General features: G+C 38.6%; 1 protein-coding gene across 3 annotated transcripts in view; it reads left to right on the top strand.

Moving 5' to 3' along the window:
• The window catches only part of LOC117963955 (nuclear factor of activated T-cells, cytoplasmic 2), a 61854-nt gene extending 37822 nt beyond the window's left edge, over positions 1-24032 (top strand). For all 3 annotated transcript variants that reach the window (XM_058991166.1, XM_058991165.1, XM_058991164.1), the window contains exons 7-10: positions 3721-3776; positions 4384-4516; positions 4976-5698; positions 20104-24032. In XM_058991166.1, coding sequence (XP_058847149.1) covers positions 3721-3776; positions 4384-4516; positions 4976-5698; positions 20104-20159 — 968 coding nt within the window. In that variant the 3' untranslated portion in view covers positions 20160-24032. The remainder of the gene's footprint in view (positions 1-3720; positions 3777-4383; positions 4517-4975; positions 5699-20103) is intronic.
• The last annotated feature ends 449 nt before the right edge of the window (positions 24033-24481 follow it).

Consider the following 24481-nt stretch of genomic DNA (forward strand, 5'->3'; position numbering starts at 1 on the left):
CAAAAGGGGAGCAAATTCATCATAAAACCAAAAAAAAAAAGCTGGCAGTGGTTGTGAAATTTCCCTTTCGCCTGCTTGACTCATTGCATCCATATGCCATTCATTTTCTTCATGACAGGGGGATCCCGCATAATCTATTGTGGTGACTGGAACCTTTACATGTCATGAGTAATGCCATGAAATATTGTGCGTAATGTTTATAGTTACATGTTTTTGTGATTTAATCTGGGCTTCAAGTCTAGTCTATTAACACTGTTCAATTTTCAAAGCCTCCACCCCCACTCCTAGATCTGAACCAGCTGAACAGGGAGTCTGATTATGCTGCTAGATTTATACATAGGGGTTTAACAATCAAGCCGCTCGGTGCAATTACTTGATAACTCCCACTTTTTAAAAACAGGACAAAAAAATGGTTTCAAATGTTCAAGGGTAGTTTTAGTAAGTGACACGGTCTCGCTTTCTCGCGTTGGTTTTGTTATCTTCACTTGAAATCGCTTCTGTTGAAATCAGATGACAGATAACTAAGACACTACATAGCTACCTCTAGTCCTCTCAATGGCTCTTGAATGATGGATACATTTGATTATATATATATATATATATATATATATATATATATATATATATATATATTATGGTATGAATACATGTTCTGCCTCATTTCACTGTTCCCTGTTTTCTGTAGATATCATAGTAGACCTTCAGGACTATTGCATACACAGTTTCTTTTGCAGTGTTTATTTTTAAGGAGCACGCAAAATACTGTAAGCAGCGCTCATCTTTTGGAGTGACGTGTTTACTTTGCGACACTAAGTCATTGTTGAAGCAGGTGATGAAATCTGACAGCGTGTAGGTTTCAACAACAAACAAATACTTTTAATACAAAATGTGTGCGCTCCTTAAAGATAAACACTGTAGTCTGCCTTTACTGGACCAACCAAATGTTAAATGAGCCTCTCCTTTCTATAAACCGAGAAGGGCCCTGTTTTGAAGGATTTTCAGAGAGGAATTAAAGACTGTAATAAACAGACATTCACACTATCAATCGACACTGCTACCTCTTGATAACATCTACAGCATTACCACCTAGCAGACCCTGGCAGTACTAATAAAGAGGCTAATGATTGTAATGTGTGTGTACAGTCAACATTCTCACAATGTAATATTACGACCACCAGCGTATCATGTTGAAAAAAATAGTTATAGTATGTGAAAATGTGTAAATGTTTCCTCTGTAACTACCATTGGCAGTCTGACAGATAGAGTATCATTGTAGCTGCTGCAAAGGGATTTAGTCTGTTTAGCTTGAGATACAATTAATGTGTAGGCTTTTAATTACAAAATCAAACACAGACACGGTGTCATAATAACTTCTTTGTGTTTTTAAATATGTATTGAATAAAATGATAGTTTATAGTACATTTATATTTGGTTTGCCGACATCACTGGGTTTATCTGTTTCCTATAATTTCACAGAAAAACAGGAGGAAAAGCGTGTCTGTCATAACTGTCTCCTTTATAATAATAACAGACGTTCCCTTTCGCCTCTCCACACACCCTGACACTGGGTCAGTGGAATTGGGCATCCATTCTTGCCCCCTCTTTGTTATAATTGGACAGGGCCCAGCTTTCTTCTCTCAGTGCTGGTGTGTCTGCTTGCTGTGCATGTGCTTGGGTGCTGTCCCCACAGCTCCTAGTCATTGCAGGACTCCTCGCATACAGGGCTGAACCGTAGACTACAATTTTGTATTTATTTTTGTTGGCTAAATAGTTGTCTGACATTTTAATTATAGAAAATTGATCAAGCCCAGTAATGTCAGCTCACATTAAATTCATTCTATAGTGCTGTTTTTCTATCCTGTGAAGCCTTTTGACTGTTAAAAAGCTGCCTACTGGATCTGTATCTGGCAGTGCAGACTTGTCTCTACCCTGACCTTGTAGCCTTTAACTACCCCACAATGGCATGGATGTCTAGTATCTGTGAGGTTTCACAAGTTGTTTAAAAAATGTTGTTTTGTTTGTTTGTTAATTAAATCAAGTTTGCTATTTATTGTATTTTGTTGTTAGGTAGCCCAATAACATTCTAGAACAGTTTAATGAATATCAGTAGGATTAGTGTCCTGTATTCTGTAATAAGAAAGCTTACCTCCCTGTGGTATGTCAATTTCAGCCACGCTCTTTGAAAAAGGGCTCTCGGCTTCCATAACCAAGGCGACACACATTACTAAAGTTTTACAAGGAATAAGCTACTGTAGATAAAAGCTAAGGAAGTGAATAAACTCTATGACCACTGTGGGGATTGTAAGTAGGCAGATTTTGCACCGGATTTAAGCACATTTGGGTACTGTCATCAACAGTACACAGATTTTACCAGAGAAACTGGAAACATGTACCCACGTATTCTCACATGCTAGAAAATGCAACTGTGTCAGCTCGCAACTACCAGTAACACCTCAGCAATCTCAATTTGTAGCTATCGTTCAAAGAATATATATATATATATATATAATACATTAAAATAGGAAGCCGTGCAGCTAGTGCCTACACATTTTCACACACTTCACAACCCAACATCTGGATTGCCGGTAAACAATAGGTTAACATAAGAACATAAGAACATAAGAAAGTTTACAAATGAGAGGAGGCCATTCAGCCCATCTTGCTCGTTTGGTTGTTAGTAGCTTATTGATCCCAGAATCTCATCAAGCAGCTTCTTGAATGATCCCAGGGTGTCAGCTTCAACAACATTACTGGGGAGTTGGTTCCAGATTCTTACAATTCTCTGTGTAAAAAAAGTGTCTCCTATTTTCTGTTCTGAATGCCCCTTTATCTAATCTCCATTTGTGACCCATGGTCCTTGTTTCTTTTTTCAGGTCAAACAAGTCCCCTGGGTCGACATTGTCTGTACCTTTTAGGATTTTGAATGCTTGAATCAGATCACTGCGTAGTCTTCTTTGTTCAAGGCTGAATAGATTGAATTCTTTTAGCCTGTCTGCATACGACATGACTTTTAAACCTGGGATAATTCTGGTTGCTTTTCTTATTAAAGTGCATCAGGGCTTCATCAAATGTTTCAAGTGTGGCAAAGGAGGACTTGACCAATCCAACATTTCAGCAAAACGTAGGCTTCATAAATGGGGGTCCAGGGGACTAAGAGGACAAAAATCCCTTTTCCTGGCACTTTTTTAATTGTATTATTTGCTAAATATAGCGGCAGGTTACTTGCTATACAACCATATGTTTCCTATTTACCCCTTTAAACTGTTATCAATGACTAAACAACAATTTAACAAAAAGTGTTGCACACCAAAAAATACATACAGTATAATTTGAAAATCTAAAACGGGTATTATTTTTTAAGCAGCAATTATTTAATTAAGATTTTAAAAGTGTTTGACGTTATAATAGATAATGATAATACTATGTAAGTCGGGTATTTACTGATGCTTACTCATATTTACCCAGGCAATGGGGTAATGTGATTATTATGTCATCTTTATATTATTAGCTATATCTTGAGAACCGCTCGTCCATTTGGGATTAAACTTGTGATGGACATTCCTCAGTACATGCTCTTAAAGACCTTGCTTTATTTCTGGATTCTGGAAGTAGTGGTAATAACTTCAGAACAGTTTGTTGTAACGTCACACGGACATTGCTTTGAAACTTTGTCTTGTACTGTATATGTCATCCTAACTATTTTTTTGGTTTGTTTCCCAGATGGGCAGCAGATTTGGGAATCAGAGGCCAGTGTGGACAAAGATAAGAGTCAGGCTGTAAGTGTACATAGCAGTAGCCTATTCGCACACATATACACACAGCTACACTAAGCTATTTGAATTGTAAAGCGTGCTGTACAGTAGAACCCTTATTCATTCATGCAGCTTGCTCACCCACTAGACTCCATTACAGGATCCAGTGTAGAAAGTCGCTTTTTCTGTACTGTAGGTTGATGAAAGATATACTGTGGGTTGGCTTAATAATGCAGTGTCCTGTATATTCATCACAAAGCACAACTTCTGCTTTATCACTTGATTTCTGGTAGTAGTATTCAGACAGTTCCCCTCTCAGTATCCATAGCTTGATAGATTAAAGCTGGATTCAATTTGTTTAGCTGACAAAGTTCCTGTTAAAGCTAAGTGTGGGGCAGTTTGATGGGACGGTATATTAGTATTGCACTAAAGGCCAAAGGTGAAGCATTATGCACTGAAGCTTGTGCAACGCTAATATGCTTCCTCCCTCAGTTCAGAAAATCAGCATTGAGGAGTCTTTTCAGGACCTGGAGAATTAAACATAACACATAATGACAGGTACAAAAGTAGGTATAGCTTTGTTGGAGTGATTAAATTAATAAAGCAGAATTGACTCATTTCATATTTCCAGAACATGCTGTTTGTGGAAGTTCCTCCATATCGTGACCTGTCAATGCGCCATGCAGTCAAAGTGAACTTCTACGTGATCAATGGGAAGAGAAAACGAAGCCAGCCTCAGCACTTCACCTTCATGCCACTGCCAGGTATGGATTTACCACAGGGTTGCTTGCAATGTGGGAGCTGGCCAAAACACTGGACACACCTGAAAGAGGTGGCAGACACTTTGTATGTAAATTAGCGTATTACCGTACATGTAAAAAGTTCTGTCAATGTTTATTAACTGTGAATAAGCCAAATTAGAGGAGCACTGAATCATGGAATAACAAAGCTTTGTAACATTTAACATTATAACCATGGAGTGGTTTGTAACAGTGGCCGTATATTAACCCTTTAAATACCAGGTTGGCTTCTTTTTTCTTTGTGCTGGAGAAAACAAAAATGATAGTGATGTCAACTACAATCAGTAGAGACCAAAAAGTCCAAAAAGAGATTTTCTACACAACCTTCTCCGCATTGATTGATTCTAGTCTTTAAACCAGTTCAGCTTAATAAAATACTACCTTAGCAGCAAAAAATAATTCTCTCTCGTATATATGTTGCAGTTCCAGCCATTAAAACAGAACCTATTGACGAGTACGAACCCAACCTGATGACAGCTAAAATGTCCCGCAGTCTGGGAACACTGCCGCAGCCCTATTACCACCCCCAGGGAATGATGACCTCAGACAGCTGCCTGATAGCCAGCATGGCTTCATGTCAGCCGCTCCGCTCTGGGCTGTCTCCCCCAGATTCCAGATACCAGCAGCAAACTTCAGCAGTCATCTATCCCCGGAGCAAAAGCCTGAGCACCAGCCCACTGCTCTACCAGCAGGGCAGCCTGATGGCTTCCCCAGTCCCTCCCATGGCAGACGGCCAGCGCTCAGTTCTGGTCCACGCCAGCTCTCCAGCGCAGTCCACCATAATCCACCAGCAGCAGTCAACCTCGCCCAATCACCACCCCACCTCCATCATCCAGTTCTCCCCCACCAATCACCAGCTGAGGGGAGGGGGCCTACAGGAGCACCAACGCATCATGTATTGTGAAAACTACCAGACATCTCCTGCTTGCTCGCCAGCTCCGTCTGCCAGCCAGGCTCAGAGGATAAGCCCCAGTCACTACCCAACAGTGATTCAGCAGCAGCCCTATGTGCAGAAGATGCCAAAAAACAGGTCTTCCCCCAGCCAACTAGAAGAACAGAGGTCTTCTGACAATCCAAAGGATAGGTCCGGGGCTTTGAGAGTCACCGTCAAAGAGGAGAACTTGGACCAGTTGTATCTGGATGACGGTGAGCAAGCTGGATTTTTTTAAGTCTTATTGTACACTACTGGGGTGGCCTTTATATAATCAACACTGCATTATTATTCAAGAAAGGTAGTCATTACCTGGCTGTAGCAAAGCTTTTTATAAAAGAAACTAAGATTCAATGACAATCGTTTCCACGTCTTTTATTTTAGTATTTTTTAATTCAGCACTATTGCGTGTTTATTAGTTATGGTTAAAGTTTTCAATACCTGCATGGTTATCCAGAGCACTTTGAAGTCCTTTCCTGTAGTAGTTTACAGACACGTTTGAAAAATTGTAATTGCAACACACTGGATGTGGAACAGATATTGCACAATACAATGATGCAGCATCACACTGTCTGTCTACTGAAGCGAAGTCATCCGCAGGTAGAAAAAAATGAATACGTTCCAATGCACTGGAAGCCCACACTCTGCTCTATGAATGAATCCACAGTTCTAGCTGTGATTGCATTGTGTCGGCTGCATTTCTGTGGTTTGCTCTGGTTGCTGAGGGTTGGTGGTAGCATGTAATTGACCAATTAGAAACGTAAGTGAAGTGTTTGTGGGCACTCATCCAAGTGGTGATGCGTACATTGTGTTATGTGGATACTTAGTGCAGCAGTCTAGGTGTGTGTCTGTGTCTCCTCCTCTAGTTACAGACTGTCATTATTTTTGTGGGGTTTTTTGGGGCTGTTTTCGTGTGTATCAAAGCAGAGCCTGTCTTGAGAGATTTTGTGAGCCAGACAAAAAAAATATATATCTGGCATGTCTTCAAAGCATTTACCAGCCGTCTTGATTCACTTGAATTACAACAAACATTAAACTACGAAGCATCGCAATATAATTCTCTGAAGTTATTCTTTTGCTGATGTTGTAAGATTATCGTTGTCTGCCTTTAAAAAATAGGAGCTAAATAAAGAGTACAGTAAATGCTTTGAAATATGGTCCATATTATTACCTAAAAAAGATGTGTGTTCGGCCTTGTGGACTGTAATTGATACACTGTGAGACGTAGCATCATTTTATGAGGCAGCCAGCACACTTACGTACAGAGGGTCTCATAATCACATAATAATCGCACATTGCCTGAAAGGTTACACATATTTGTATACAATTGAGAGTTAATTGCATTGTAGCCCAATGCAATTTGAATCATCTGCAGGAGGCTAGGAGTGTATGAGAAGGTTGGGGTTATTGTGTTCACCTTTCCGATTGTGACAGACAGACAGATGGACGGATGCAGTCGGTACATAAGGGTTCCCTTTTTCCGAGACTGAGGATGCTTAAAACGGAATCGGTTCCTATAGTTCTAAGTTTAGGTTCGTTTCATTTTAGTGCTCTGCTTTTTTGTATTGGGGGGTAGGGGGTGGGGAGGAAGAAAGGTGGCCAAAGCAGGCGTGTACGCTTCTGTGTAACATTAATATTTACATTTATATACCCCTTTACTTATATTGTCACCAGCATTAGTGTGAAAGATGCAGTTTATCCTTGTATTGAGTTTTTAAAGTTAAGCATGATCCAGTATTTAAACAATAGGGTTAAAATTCAGTGTTTGGTATTCATATTCATATTCAAAGTTTGCCTAGTTAGGGTTACAAAACATTTCCTTCTCCTATACTGAATATTCCAGAGTGCTGGCTAAACAGAAGGCCAGCTCTCAGTGGTATATTGAACACCTCATTAAATATTATTAATTGCAGGGTTTGTTTTTACTATCTGTCAAAATGCATGGAATGGGGCCCAATGGCACCACTGGCCTTGCATATAAACTCTATATAAATGGTATTGTTTATCAGAATGGTTTGGAAGCCTGTCGGTTCTGTTCCGTGCCGTATAATTAAAACAGATACAGTGCAGTATAACGTTTTGGGTCCCACTGCCTGTCTGTTTTTTTTTATTTGAAATAAGACCTTTAAGGTACATTTGGTTTATTGCAGCAAAAGCATTTGTTCTCTTCAACATGCTGTCAATCATTTTATGAATAGTTTCCAGCGTAATACCACTGTTCCAGGCCATGGCTATTGACCGAGTGAATGTCTGGCCTCATCTTACGAATTTCCTTTCCAACAGTCTAGTCATCCCTAGCTGGATTGAATTTTGCGGCCAGTCATTCATCTGTCGAAAATGTTATGAGCAGCCTAATTCTAACCTCGGGTGTCCCTTTTCTTTCATATAGATGAGATCTCCATCTGCATAGTATTCCACCGCCAGACCTTAAAGAACAACCTGGGTCTGAAATATCAGTTATATCAACTGTCGTCTTCTTTGTATGTCATTTTTCTGCTTCAGTCACGACATCCTGGTGACTTTTTAACCCCTATGGCCTCACTACAGCTCTCAAGTGTCTCCTGTTACAGCAGAAACACCAGAGCGTAGCTATAAACCTGTTTCCTGCAACAGGCTGCCAGTTGTATGATTGATAACTAACCGGAGTGTGAGACTGAAGCAACGGGCAAGAGCATTAACAGGAGTGATATTAAGCATGCTTGGCTGTTGTATATTTTTGTACTTTTCTGAAAGTGCAGCTAATAATAGGGGCTTACAATCCTTAAGCTTTAAGCCACAGCTTCTAGGAGAGTTGAGCAGATACAGACTTTTGAAAGCCTTTTTAAAACCTTACAATCCCTTTTGGCTTTTGGCAGCACCTTTTTTGAAATAGCAAGGAAATATATGACTGTCTAGACTGAAGATTGCACCCATAAAGACTTTAAAAAGGGTTATTTCTGAATTCCTAAATAATAATAATAACAATAATAATATGATCAAGTAAATCTGTACCAATTTCTGACATTCTGAAGCAACTGCTCGGAAATGCCACTTCTGTTTGTTTTAATATGGAACCTCAATTCATAACAGAGTGGTGCCGTTTGGGAGTAAAGAAACCTGCCATGTTTGCAAAGAGCACAGCCTCTTCTTTGTATGCTGGTTGTTTAAAGTGGCACCAAAGTCGTGCGTTTCCAGTAAGCACAGGATCGAGGACAGGGCCCTTTTGATGTGCTTCTGCAGTAAGGTAAAGCAACAGCATAACTGAATAAGGCTGTTACCGAAGGCAGTTTGAGTGGCAGAAAAAGTCACTGATAAGCCTGTCTCTGCAGGTAAGATTGCAACCACAACTCCGGTTAGTTTTAAAGCATAGTGTGCACACATCAAGGTGTTACAGAACAGTACGTTCCCAAATACAGCATCATGTATCAAATACATGATTTAATATTATTTTTACCTCAACTGTTAGTGGTCGTTGTACCCCTGAAATATCATAATCTATCTGAATGATGAAGGCACAAAGGTTACAAATGCCTGGTGTGGTGGAGCCGGCTGAAGTGCACCAGTTTTCATTTGTAGCATTCTGTTTCACAGAGACAGAGAGGATGTTGCTTATTTCACAGACACAGTTTAGAGGCGTGTGAACACTGGAGTCTCACTGCAACTTAAATTTCGAGTAAGGTAGAGGACATACTGTACAGCCCTGCTGGGTGAGGGGCATCTTCAGTGTTCCAGATTAAAATAGAGGGGTGATTCTCAAAGTTTTCATTATCCATGGTGGTTGTAATAGACCATAAGGTTGACTCCTTGGGCCAGATGTATCATTTATCGAGTTAAATATGGTATATTTGTACTGTGAATCCAGGTCTCAAAGCGCCTTATGAAATGAGAAGAAAGCTTTTAAACTGCCTCTAGTTTCCTACGCTTATGCACCCTGTCCAGAGTACTGGGCCTAAGATGCAATCCACTCTACTCGTGTGATTGCTGGTGGATTACTGGTTGACATGGTCTGGAGTTTTGCTTGTGCTGTTAGTGACATGGGCTCTTGTATGATTAGCTGTAGGTAAAGCTGGAAGCTTCTTGTATTGTGATTGAGAAGCTCTCACCTTGCTGGCACCTGACTTGTAGTCAGTGTCCTTCACCTTTCATGAACATCAGAAATCTGTCCACCAATCAGGGAGCTCCAATCCAGGGCACTTCCACACAGCAGATGAACCTGTCCACCAATCAGGGAGCTCCATTCCAGGGCACTCACACAGCAGAGGAACGAGGAACACTCAGATCAAATGTCTAGCTTTAATAGTGAAGTAGATGAAACAAAGGTCTGCAATGGCCTGAACTGCCCAACCCCTGTTTAAATTAAATAGTTAAAATGTTTAAAACTATAAAGGCAATAAACCCTCATTATCGGGCATTACCTTGGTTGTTGACCTTCTTGACTTGATCAACTACCAGACCCTCAAATCGAGATCTTATTGCTTTTTTTAATTCTCAAGAATATGAATGTGAGAGCCATTCTAAACCTCTTGCTCAATACTGGTAAGGTAACAGTTGGTTAAAGTTCGGAGTCCCCATATGTGGCACCCATACAGACAGACCTTGGCGCAGTGACAAACCAGGAAATTAAATTTCTTGTCTGCAAAACTGAGTGTTCACCTTATTGCCTGGATATGTCGACTCTGTTATGATATGAAAACAAGTTCTATGGCAACCATTGTCAAACAGTGGAACGGCCGGCCCAGGAGAGTTGGGGAAAGCCTCTTTGTTTGTTATTTTTGGCTGGGATTCCCTTGGCCTCACACTCCTGGATACAGCGGGAGGGAGACCCAGCAAGAGAATTTGATTTTCCATACCAGCAATTCTGCCAATCTGGCACAAAACATCCCTTCTATTTGCAGCTGTTCCCTCTCCAAACTTGTCTGATCTCCTAAAGATAGCAAGGGATGGAAAAATTGAAACACCAAAATGGGCTTGCACTGGATTTCGCTTGGATCACTTACTAGGGTTTCCCTCTAAAAACAGCAACTGTGTTTTTCAGCTACTGCGCTGTTAGCAAATTAACATCCAGTTGCCAGGGTTGCATGTCGTGTTGTACTCTGTTGATCTTTTTATTAAAACAATAAGCAAGGGTTTTTCTGTATGCGATAATATATGCTTAATTATTTTCTTGTGCTACTGCTGTTTATTTGTAATTGGATGTGTTCCTGGAAATCCAATCAGATTTTATGGGGAATCCCCTCTCGTTATTCGAATCCCCCACACCAGCTTCAAAGAAACCTGGGCCGCCTGTTTTTCCTATGAACACATGAAGAAGAAACTAGACAACCTGCACTGCTTAATAAACAGGAAACAGCACACAAAGCAGGCACATAATATATGATTTCCAAACTACAAAGGTGGTTGTTTTGTAAGTTTTATAATATTTTGTTTGGAATTCACCCCTGTGCACTGGGGGCAATCCCCTTTAACTGTCAGTCTGTAACATATTTTTTATTTCATTCAACATTAGGAATTATTGTTGGGGGCCTTTTCACAAAGATTAAAATTATGTTGTTTTTTTGTTTTAATTAAATTGGATTAAATAAGCATTGTTTTATGCAAGAAACTCTTATAGACTGCCAGAAAAAGTCTAGAACCATTTCGTGCATATCAAATTTAATTTCGGCTCATAATCATTTTCTTCAGAGGAAAGGTTTTGAATGGCTTGCAAACAGATTTCTTTAACCTAGTGTAGTGCCAGATATCATGTTTTAAAATGTAGAATGGTATAAGTCATGGATTTGAGACCTATGGACAGTAGTTCATGGAAGTGCACAAGAAGTTATATTCATGGAATCCACTTTGTTTGCTGCATCAACTTTAAGTAAACTGAGCTTAGAAGCATTTCACTTCCCAGCTCTCCAGTCTGTTCTCAAAGGGCCGTCAGTTTGGAGCTTGGCAGTATGAGGCTTGATTTTATCTGAGAAAGAACCATTCATGTTTTTAGAGTTTCTTTGCTTTCAGTACTTGATTCAGATCCCGCGGCTTCAGACTTTCAAGTGATTTGGTTTGAAAATGTTTTTTTTTTTTGCAGACTGATACATTTTTCCTGAAGAAAGAGAATAAAATTGGAACAGATTCTATCAATTATGCGAGGAACAGTCCATTTACACAAAAGTGTGTGCTAAAGATGGTGTGTTTTTCTTTTCCTCTTTTGTTTCAACCCCTATGTAGAATATGCATTGTTACAATGCGTGGGAGTTTACATTTTACCATAGGTGGGATACAATAAAAAATTTCACAGCTACTGAATCTTTTTTGGTGATCGCTACTTTCTTCGGTTGCATTTTTCATATTTGCAAAGCCTTTCGTACAAAACGTTTCCTCTGTACACCCACCTCCACCAAATAAACGCCATGGTAAATGAAATGGTTCACCAGTGCTGGACTATATTCATACGACGAGTAGGTTGCATGCTATTCTCTTCTAAATCTCCTTCGTCTGCTCACTGAGGATGACACTTCTGGTTGATCTTTAAGAAATCTCATTGGATTTGCAAGACCATAAACAGATCCCTTTATGCGGGTCTGTTTCACAATCTGGCACATCACTTCTTTGGGAGACCTGGTCTCCTGTTTCTTCCTCACCACAGCAACTGTCACTGTCAGTAGCGATTCTAGTGCGATTTATAAATACAGATATAAAGCATTTATACATTTAGACATTTTTTATTTATATGATATGATTAGGCTTACATATAGATTAGTATCACATGAAAGCAGCTTAAAAGATAATACAATAATAAGTAGTATTGGAGGAAAACCATTCTGGGTACTACTGGCTGGTAAGAGCAGTTGATTTTAAATAATCAAATGATGTATTTATTTTTACCAGAATGGTGGTTTACCAGTAAAGGTGCTCTGCGTGGAGTGCAGGATGCGCCCTATAGCCTGGAGATCGCTGGTTCGAGTCCAGGTTGTGCCATCGCCGATCGTGGCCGGGAGTTCCCAAGGGGCGGCACACAATTGGCCGAGTGCCGCCCCGGGTGGGGAGGGTTCAGGTCGGCAGGGTAATCCTCGGTTCACCACGCACCAGCGACTCCTGTGGCTTATAGGGCGCCTGCGGGTTTGCTGTAGAAGCCACTCAGATCTGTGTTGTCCTCCAGCACTATGGGTCTGGTGGCTTCGCTGTAGACCTGCAGCGTGAAAAAAGACGGCTTGGCAGGACACGTTTCGGAGGACACGTGTGTCTGCCGCCGTTTCCCGAGTCGGCGCGGGAGTTGAACTGAGATAAAAATAATAATTGGGCATTCAAAATTGGGGAGAAAACCAGGGTAAAAACCATTGGCGACAACTACATTAAAAAAAAAAGTGGTTTACAGCAATTATTTCATGACGCATGGCAAAATACCATGCTGTATACCATGTAGTGTTATTAGGATGGTAATTCCCTCATTCATTACCCTTTTCTACTTTACTTTGGCTTCACAATTCAAACAGGGACCACCCTAGCTGATGAGCAGGTTTAAGACTCTTATATCTTATCTCTTGCAAGTTTGTAAGCAAAGCATACAGTTTCACCCACAGCTCCTGCTTGTGGTTAAAATGGAGGTGTGGCCTTCAGGTTTCACAGAAATCGCATTATTAAATGACTGGTATTTATTGATACTTACTCAAACTGAAAGTCTTTTGGTTTAAGAGGAACAGGACTACATTTGGTTCTTGAAACCCCAGATTCAAGCACTCCTGTTCTAGCTGCTTTCATACCCTACTTTTAGTTGCAAGTGTTTTTTATTTATTTTTTGTTGCAGTTTGAAGTTTGATAATGTATCTAAGTTTAATGCCTCCTTCTACCTTATTCTAAGCATTAATTTTGTGTGGGTTAGGAATGCATATTCAGGGTCAAATGGAGGCTCATTCTGTACGTCTATTGTAACCTCAAAATGTGTGCTCTTAACAAAAGTGTAGGTGTAGTTGCTTCTCATAGGATACTGTGCAGTAAAGAATGTGTCAAATACTAAATAACAATGTTAGCAGATGATTTGTGCGAAGCCCAGTGACTGTACTCTGGAGTTCAACAACAAGCTTGTTACTGTACGTACGGTAAATACAGACCGGGAAAGAATATACAGTTAAATTAAGGGTGGGATTATTCCAGCTAGCACCCCTTGACTGAGATAAAGCACGCAAAACTACCAGCAGACTATAAAGAGAACGGCTTGGAGTTATTCGTTTCGGTTCAATCCCCTTTTCTGCAGATCTGAAAGAAATAATTAACAAGAAACGAGGGAGCTGCTAAATTAGATACATGATCGGAAATAAAGGCTCATATAAATGTGTCATTTCCACGAGGTGTAGAACAACTACTGGTTTGACAGTTGAATAGTTGAGGTAAAACTGTTTTTTAAAACTGTTTTTTAAACTGTTTATCAGTGTTCTAACCCCGCTGCAGTTCTGTCCATGTAAAACACCAAGCATCACAATCACGTGATGTGCAATTAGTAGACTACTAGTTTCTGAAGTGGACTCATCACTGTATTATTGGACTATTTGATGTACCCCCAATTCCTACTCCAGTTCTATATTACAGCAGACCCTCTCTATTCTGAACACCAGCAGTCTGAACCGAATCCAAATAATGTTTTAAACCTCATCCCTTCACTTCTGCTAGTGCCAGTATTCCCATTACAATCCCCCCCAAGTGACCCGCAAATTGACATTTAAACCTGCAGTCATTGTACAACCCGCAAAATTCATTCATTTTTAATTAACCAATGTTATGTAATTCATATTTTAGGTCAGATTAATCATGTCGAAAATCTTCTTGAAGGAACCCTCAACCCCCCCCCCCCCCCCCTCCCCCCCCTCCCCCCCTCCACCCTCCGGCTCATCCGCAGCAAATAGTCTAGACTAGCATTCAAGTTGATGTAACTTGGGACCTATGTATAAGTCTAATTATACATTATACTGCTTTACAAAATGTAATTACAAGTGTTTCTAACCATGACACACCTTTATTTAGTCAATTGGCCCTTTCATTCAAAAAGATTTAGAAAGGGAATTACATTAAGTGGCTTAGGTAAGTGCCAGGATGTTCTAAATTGACTTTGCAGTTAAGGTGATGAAAAGTAGGGCTTTTTAAACAGGTGGTGTCAATCGTATTGAGAATAAAGCATGATAGAAACTCACTATTGGAACGGTGATTGGGAAAGAGGCAGTCGTATATCAGGGATTATCAAATTGTGTGGATATGTATAGATGTCATTCTGCCTGTACATTCATCCATCTGTATGTCACACTTTGTACGTGTATCTTGAGGACATAGAAGTTATTCCACATACTGTAAATCAGTCATTCTAATATTCTTTACCATGATACTAACCTCACTTGCTTACCTTAATTATAAAACATAAGACAAGACCAGACGAAGCATGTTCAGTAAGGTACAGATAACAGGCATCTAACACGCTGGTACTGAGAACTTGCCCAGATGTGTACTGTACTTGGTCAGCTCTTGACATTTGCAAGCATGTGTTTCTGTTTCCTCCTCGCCCTCCTTCTCACAGTCTGATGAAATCGTATTAAGAGAAGAGAAGTGAACCCTGTGTGGTTTTTACTGTCTGTCTGATGTTGCTATTTTTGAGTCTTTTTTTTTTTAACAGCCTAACGAGATGAGTGGTCAATGTGTAGCTCTGTACAGTGAATAAGTGTGTCCCCAACTAACTCGTAAACATCCGGAAACCCACAACAGCTTCTGTATCCGAGACAGGACAGCGCTCAGGGAAATTGTTCTGGAGGGATACAATCATACAACTTTCCTTACCAGCGTATATCACTTTGGGATAAGACAGTAGCTTTACAGTATTGTTTTTACATACAAATGAACACAATACACAACCATGCATTGTGTACAGTATGTAATATCTCAGTGGATTATCTTGCCGACACTATGGCAGGATCCTAATGAAACTGAGAGATTCCACTTCTCATATAATACAGAACACATATCAGAGATGCTGTTTGCATAACAAATAATGAGCAACTAGTCATGTGAGCTAATTTCAAACAAAAGTGTGTGCTATAAATGCAGGGGTTCATTTTAATGTATGACATTTTTATACACACATGATGATAGTGCTGCCTCTCGTATCTCCCCTGGGAAAGTACAGAAGGGCTTTTGTACTGAAAAAGCATGCTCACCAGTTGGCTGACACTCATTTGTAAGCCTGGCATAGGTAGTGCTCCTGCATATCTTAACATCTTCAGATAAGAGCCAAGTGGTAAAAGTACTAAAACCAGGCAACAGAACAGGAAGTCACACGCAGTTCCAAAATTAACCCTGTACTCTTCTACTTTTCTTTATGACAAAGGTTTCAAAAGGCAGTCCCCCACTGCTCAATGCCAATTAACAATGCAAAGTAAATTGCTATTAAAATCTGTGAGTTTTGCTAAAGGCTGGTTACCAGTAATTTAATTCCTGCATATTGCAATGAACTTACTGCACGTTCTTCAATGGCAATGAAGTAACTCCACTGCAGAGGTAATGCAATGGTTCTGTAAGTATTCCTGTCCTGGGTTTTGGTAGATTAATGCACACGGCCCAGCCAAGCTTCTGAGGATAATATCAAGTTCAGCTCTGGCAGCCTGACATTAAATGATATGCATTAGAACTCAGGAGGACCCTATGAAATCTGTAAGGAGTGTGCCTGCTTTTGCAGCCTTGTACGTTTTATTTTTGTAAACTACTGTATTTGAAACCAGTGCTGCACCAATAACTGTAAATATTTAACATTGGTAACTGGAAGAAGTGCTTATCATCTTAAAATATTGTATTATAACACCATCAATGATACTGAAAATAGAAATCATTCTGACTTATGTTGGCATTGGTGTATCTCTTTTTGGTGTATTGTACTGTCGTTTAGTTTAGTTGATACACTTTGTGCCCGCAGGCAGGGCCAGCACAGATACATCTCAATAGTGCGAGCCCGAATGCAAAGAGAGATGTGTCTGTTGAAGTTGAGACAGAAACGCAATCTGGCATCTACCTAATACAGCCGTTAGCTTTGTGACAGCTAAGAGCAGAATCTTTCTGAATTGGAAAGAACACAAAGGATGTTACTCATTAGATCAGTGATCCCCAAAGAGGATATTAAATCTACCACCTGGTGCTCTTGAGCGCTCGCTCGTTTTGAATTAGTACTCTATTAAAATATCAAGATATAAAAGTGATCATGGCCTCAACTTTATGAGACCAGCCTTAGATGAATGTCAGAGGGAATCTGGACTAGTTCATACAGTAAATCTGTTGCTGCTTCTCCCTTGAGAGTACAAGTAAAGGCATGAATATTGATGGCTATGAGTTAAAGATATGTTAATACCGTGTGCAAATGTATTGGAACGCCCCAGGTGTGTCATTTATATCCTTTATATACCTTCCGGTACCTGCATGAAAACCTCTGGGTGTGAGAATTGCAATTTCCGGTCAGTAATCAGTGATATAGAAACAATAGGCACTCGTGTGTGAAAATGTTAGACCACTTTGTGCTTTAATTAGGCATCTTAAACAACTTCTAAAAAGTGTCACACATTTTACCATTTCCTTTTACTGTTTTCAATGAATTGCACGTGTGGCCTATTAAAGTTGTCAATTAAATTAGACAATCACTAATTTGCATTTTTTTGAACATTTTCAGTTCCAGTGGTTTGATTTCATATGCACAATAAATCAAAACTACAGAGACAATGGGGTGTTCTAATACATTTGCACACTACTGTGTGTGTGTGTGTGTATATATATATATATATATATAATTCTCCTTCAGCGTTGTTTTGTACTTACTCTCATTGTTTAACTTTAAATAAAAAAAAAACAATATAAACCCTATGTATAATGTTTATTTTCCAAAACGAGTGAATGAAACAAGATTATGCAGGCCAATGACCTGCAATCACCACCTGTTTATTAAGATGTTTTATTCCACTCTGCACCGGAGCAGACGCTTTGTGAATCTAGCCCTCTCTCCTCGGCTAGTGGGTGCTTGTGGTCTTTCACTTCTCACTGAATTTAGGTCAGAGCTTTTAATAGGCTATTGAAAGCAAACTAGTCCTGAGATGTGGTGGGCGAGAACTATTAACAAAGACAAATTCAACTGTTCTAGATGGCTTGGAATAGTAAGCAGCTTCCAATGTCATTTGAATTTCTTTTTTATATTACTGATTTTGTTTGCAGTCATTCCAAGGCGTTCTGTTGCTCCAATATTACCATTTTTCTCTAGATGTTCTGTAACTAATCTCCATAGTATATTAATAGATCTATGAATGCAGTACCAGTCTTGACTGTCACCATTGAAAAATAATCTTTCCAGTAGTTCTGCATTGTGAATGGATCATATTTGGAATACCACTGCACTTAAAATCTATATACCAAATACCAAATATATATAGATTTTATAAAAGTAATTTACACAAATTAGCTCATATCTGCAAACAAGTCATTAACCTACCCAGCACCAACCAATTGCAGTGGAAAGGATTTCTGCCACCCAGATACATTGGATCAAAGTGTTTACTCCTGTCTTTAATTAACTCTTACTTTGTTGAAACACCTGTTATTTCTACAAAACTAGAACAAATCCACCAAGATATGTATTTCAAGTTCTCTTAAGCACTCTCAAGGTTTTTGTTTTTTTAATTTTGTAACATTGACGTGATTTCTTTCTCTTTCAAAAAATAGGAGTTAATTAAAGAATGGAGGAAACTCTTTGAAAATACCGGCCTCTGTTTCTTGGTTTCGTTCTTCTCTTTAGTCTGTTTTAAAGGTTTGTTTAATTGGAGATGTACTTTGTGAGATTGCCTAAGCTGCTTTACAAAGCACACTCACTGAGGTGTTGTTTTCTGTCACTCGCAAAACACTTCCTCTAGCCTGAATGAGTTCAGATGTGCCATCCATAACAAACCAGTGGCGCCGGAGAATTGTGTCCGTGTGCCAGTGTATACTGTGAGATAGCTTAATCATGTAGTGCCTGGGTGGAAGAGGATAATTCCATGATGAATGGCTCAGGACCGGAATCGCACATCAGGAAGTGCATAGTGTTGGGCTGGATAAAGAGTGAAAGCATGCTAAACATTCAAGAAATTCTTCCCTGCTTCCGTAGATTTCATCAGAGCACAGACTCAAAGAAAACAGATGTATCTGTATTAGATTAGTGGGTAATTCCTGAATAATAACAATTCAGCTTTATTAATTACTGCATTAACACACAACAGATTAACTTAGTATGAATCAGAAAAACACAGATGGGAAAGGAACTGCTAATAAGCATAAAGAGAAGTGTTTAGAATACGTACAAACACTACACTTCTGTTAATAGCTGCATCTTGAGAACCACTCAGTGTGCTAAAGCATGGTCTGTGCATTCCTGTAAATTTTGCATTGGTTTCATGGATGGTGAACTATTTTTTTAATCTAGTGAATGTTACAGTAAATTCTTGATTTGGAATAAAATCAGCACCATACAGTTATTTTTACAGTCTCGATTTCCTCCTTTTGACATATTTTTCATATTAAAGACACCCCTGTACTCAGTATAAAGTCAGCCATCTGCACTCCCAAATTGTCTGACTTTGATTAAACCGTGCACAGACTACAAGATGTGTAAAACACAGGTTATTGGTTATTTGTATGAATGCTTAAGTAAACCACTGATACATGATATCAGTAATTGCATTTTATTTTTCTTTATTAATGTATATGTTTGGTTTGTGTCAACTACATTTACAATCTAGATTTTAACATTTGTCGATTAATAAAAGTCAACATAAGCTAAAAGAACTAATGACCTTTGTGGTTTAGCTGTGCCCCCTTGTTTAGGAGAAAAACACACACACACACACACACACACACACACACACACACACACACACACACAGACCCGTTTGGCTTGCAGCTATTTTTAGAACGATGAGGCGGTAAAAGTTTCCATTTATACCCTCTCATCATTTCCTCTATTGAAACAACAGGAAGGGTTACAAAATCAAATGGGGCTGGTGAATGTGGCAAGAAATAACTCTGCCTCCCCATGGACAACTGCAGCTACTGCATGAAGGAACAAAGAAAAATGACTGCAGTCATCATGCACTTTCCCTTTTAAAGCGAAGGTCCATTAGCAACACTATCCTGGTTTTTTTAAGATAAAACAGAAAACCAAAGTGGTACATTTCTAGTCTTGTAGACATTTCAACACAAATGTATTTTGCAGGGCCTCAAAAATATTCTTTCTTTTAGCCCTTTATATGAGTCTGTTGTCATGCAGGTTAGAGTGAGCTGTCGCACAGGAATTGAAAAGTCCTGAGAATCTGCAGCAACCTTCTAAATATATATGACCCTGGGTAGCACCAATCTAGGTAAAATAAGGTAATCCAAGATTATTGCTTAGAAGGATTACAAACATCATAAAGTAAGGGAAAGCTGAACAGAATGAAGCTGCTTACATCAGTGAAGACCCCGAATATCACAGAAACAGCAAAAGTGGAAACAGTGATAAGGGTACCATTCCTAATATGAAATTAATTCAAGCCATTAGTTCATGAAACAGTGATAAGGTTACCGTTGCTAATAAGAAGTTGGTTGCCATCTCTTTAACTCTGTTGTATTTTTTTTTCAGTCAATGAAATCATACGGAAGGATCTGACTGCAGTCCAGGGCAGGGGCCAAACCTAGATGCTGGATCTGTGAAGAAGTTCTTCTCTAAGTGCTTTTCCACACCTACCCCAGGACCCCCCCCCCCCCCCCCCCCCTGCGCCGAGGCAGCACCCCAGCTTCCCTCTGCCGCCACACTTTGGATTCACAACGTTCCTTACAGCATTCCCAGTGCTGGGCCTGAGCACTTCACTGTTAGGAAGAACTGTCCTCTGTACCGCAGGAGATGTGTCACACCTTTGCATACATATACATGATGGACGAAGACCAAAATCTCTACAGAATAGGTTATAGTAACAGATTGTGTTAACTAAAATATATTTTCATAGATTCATGGATATCAAACTGTATTTATTTCAACAGACTTTAAATAGCTATTTATTCATTAGCCTGGTAGATTTATATATATATACCTTTAACCCAAAACGAATTAATTCTATATGACCGCTTATTGTTAAGAGTCACCTCTATGAGCAAGTGTGCACTACTCCTTGAATTAATGTTCCAAACAGAATCTGATATGAATTAGAGTTGAAAACAAACTGCATTTAAATTACAGACACTTATTATGAAATCTGCTAAATACAGGTATTTTCATCACTGGTCTTTGTCCATCATCTGTACTGGTACACAAAAGCTTTTTGCCACTTGAAGCTGTTATTGTTTTTCCATTTAATGCTGCCTTGTTCTCGATCATTTACACAATGATATCAGTCCCTTTGTGTTTAAGCTACTTGTGATTCAGAGCCAGGATAATGACCCACAGTGTGGCACCATGACTTGGAGGTCCAGCTAGTGGTGTCAGGCCTTTCCCCAAAAGGGTACTTATCAAGGCCAGCTGGGCCCGGGCCTGGTGTCTGGACGTCACCCAGGCCAAGCTTCCCATCGTCCTGTCTCTTGAATTTACCTTTAGAGTTAGCCCTGTGGGGACTGAATAATATGCTTAGCAGTTGGTGAAGAAATGCTGGTGGTTTTCAGTGGTTAGAATGAATAACAAGAGGCCTCTTGTTTGGTTTGTTTAGGAGTCATGCAGCTACTGCATTCAAAGAGCTTTAGGTTTGTTAGCTGAAGCAGACTATTATGTAAATAGAACAGAAAGCAAATGTTATGATAATGCGAAAAATGACTTGCACTTGGCAACAAAAAAAAAGTGTGTACTGGATGTTTTTTAATGCTTTCTCTGTAGAATTTAAATAGCAATTACAGTACATGGCCAGCGGATTACCAGCAAAGCTAAATGTCTGGATGCATTTCAGTTCATTAAGAATTGTTTTTCTTCTCGGAGAAGGTAATATATACAAACGCTATAAAATAGAGTATCTTCTTAAAGAATTATTTGCTTTGCTGTACTTAAAAAAAACATTTTAATAAAGTCAGATTTGTTTTTTATATTGTTGGTATACATGCAAAAGATGCATTCAACAACTCATCCCCACACACACACCCAGTACAGTAGCTTTGAGATACACAGTATAGTTATTGTTTCAACTTTATTTCATATGGGTTTCCGAATATTGCCATTTCATTAAAATAAAACAGCTGGCACATTACAGTCGTGGCAGTATTCCAATGACATACAAAATGGGTATTATATTGCCACTAATTATAATGTCTTACCAATAAAATATGCAATAACGTTTCCCAACCACGTACACACACATCACGAAACGTGGCTTGGAAACTCATGAATATTTTAGTTATTGGTGTTTCTTTTTACTACAATAACAGTCCTATTTTGTACTTATTTTATTGTAAGAATCTTGACTTTTTTAAAGTGACTGTTTTAGATATTTTTGCCCCTGCTAATAAAACAACAGGAGATTGCGCCAGCTTTGTGTGGCAACTGTGGAAACGAAACCATAATTTAGCAGCTTCGTGACAAGCAATATATCATTAAAACGCTCTTTTTGAATAAATTTAACATGTTAAGGCATTGAATGTAGCGCTTTAAATTATAGCTTACATAATATGTTTTAAGCGCTATGATTTTTTAAATGGCTTTGTGTAATTATATTGTGTTAGGAAAGAAAATCCAAAGATTCTAACAGGGTCCCTTCACCACGGTTTTCTAGAGACTTGTTTATATATATATATATATATATATATATATATATATATATATATATATATATATATATATATATTCGCTAATGGTGTACAGTATTTGTTCTGCAGAGTGCAACCCTTACTGTGCCTGCTTTTAACAGAATATATCACATATGTGTGCTATACACAGATAGACTGAACTGGATAGCAGTTAAAGTGCATTAAATTAAACAATTTAAAAATAGATTTTTTGTTTTTAACCCAATCTTCCTAAAATCCTGATTAATCGTGTTTCTTAAAGTTATGTAACCAAAAAAAAATAAAAAAATCTGAACCCATTTTTTGCCAGGACACTTTTGAAAATGAGATCTCCACAGTCCTAGGAAACTCAATAAATATATAACGTGTAGAAAAATGTCCAAATACCAAAGTGCGTGCAGTAATCATATCTATTACTGACAGTGACAATGCAGAATGGAGGGGGGGAGCTTCAATATTTAAAAAGAAGATGATGTATTCTAGTGAAAAGTGCTGTCTATGTGTGAAGTACTCCTCGCTTCATTTGGGCAGAAGCCATACTTGCACTTGAGGAAACAATGTCCTTCCTCACAAATCTAAATATTTTGCTCAGTGCTTTCCTGCCATTGTACCAAAGATCCCCAAATCCATCGCCGGACAGGCTTCGTGTTGAATTTTTCCATCAGCATCCAAAGAAAATAAAAAAGTCATATCATTCACAGCCAAGTGTCATAGTCTGGAAAGCAGCTACCCATAGCGATCCTGTAATGTGAGAAACAGACATGTTCTTTCAGATCATCATTTTATTTTTCTGCTTTTCAAACTGGCCGGCCATTGGGTTTGAGCCTGGCAGGTATTTTAGTATTGGCATTGGAGGCTTTTAAAACAGCCAAAATTAGTTTGATATTTAAATAGGTGGGAGTAGAAATTAATTTCACATTTCCAAATGTGTAAACTCATTCACAGTATTAAGTTTGCTGATTAGCAGAATGTTAGCTAAAGTTCAGAATTTGGAGTCCTTCATTAATGTTTTTTTTTTTTTTTTTTCAAATAGTTTAACGAGGTGTTAATTGTACTAAAAAACTTTATATCAAAATGTCAAAAATGAAATTATTAGGCAGAAAGGTAAATTAGTATATTTTCCTGTCTGGCGGCATGATAAAAATACACAGTGACATTCAGATCTTCAAAATAAAAGGGAAATGGTTTACTCTAGAGCAGAGCACTGTGTGTTTGTATCTGTGATGTATGTACCAGATAATATTCTATAGAAGCAATAGGTTCTCTGAATGTATCTATATTTTCCATTGTAAATATGTTTGCAGCTTCACTTTGTACAAAAAGTTCTCAAACGACCTATTTGAAAAGCATGTTATTAAAAGTATAGAAAAGTTATATTTTTTACAAACTGCATCAGTTGTTTAAAGCAATTTGTCTGCCCTCTTCCTGGCCACTTTAATGTCATTCTGTATTGCTATATAATATATATATATATATATATATATATATATATATATATATATATATATATATATATATATATTACTAGTTTATCTACTGCTGCAGTCTTAATAAGAGGGATCTGGCACACAGATTTACGTTGTTGTCGTTATTGTTTTTATACAAAATTAAAAAATAAGCATTTTAATAATATCTTCAGGAGGTTGAAATATAAGCCATGTTTTTTTAGTTTTTTGTTTTTTGCATTTTGCTGTGCAAACTACAGCTTCTGCTAATTTTGGAATGCATTTATCTCTGTAATACAAGTTTTTATTTTTATTTTTAAAACCTTGTATCTATATCATTTAGCAATAAAAGAAAAAAAATGCATTTGCAATGTGTCTGTCAACTGTTTTCTTTAATTTACATATTTTTCATATATTTTTTTAGTTTTTCACATTCAGTGCTACTGGCAGTAAGGATCCCTATTAACTCAATATGGGTATTATGTGCTAATGTATTACATTGAAAGAGGAACTTGGTAGGAGTCTGAAATATCACGCTTAAGTAATGTATCCTTCTTTAGATCCACCTTTCAGTTTCCATGGTTTCAGTCATCACATCCTGGTAATCTTTTAAAACTCAGAAGTGTAACCATTAATCTGTCCACCTGCAACACTCTGGTCCTAGTTGATGTAACTGTAAAAGGGCGCTGACTTCGGGGGTACTCCTTTTCCTGGACGGGCAGAGCGCTACTGCTTCCAGCCAAGGCACCCCAAAGAAATGCTCAGAATGGGGTTACACTTGTAGCCAGCACCATGGCAACTGGCATCAGAGCT

The sequence above is a fragment of the Acipenser ruthenus genome, chromosome 18, assembly GCF_902713425.1.
Source record: "Acipenser ruthenus chromosome 18, fAciRut3.2 maternal haplotype, whole genome shotgun sequence".
NCBI lineage: Eukaryota > Metazoa > Chordata > Actinopteri > Acipenseriformes > Acipenseridae > Acipenser > Acipenser ruthenus.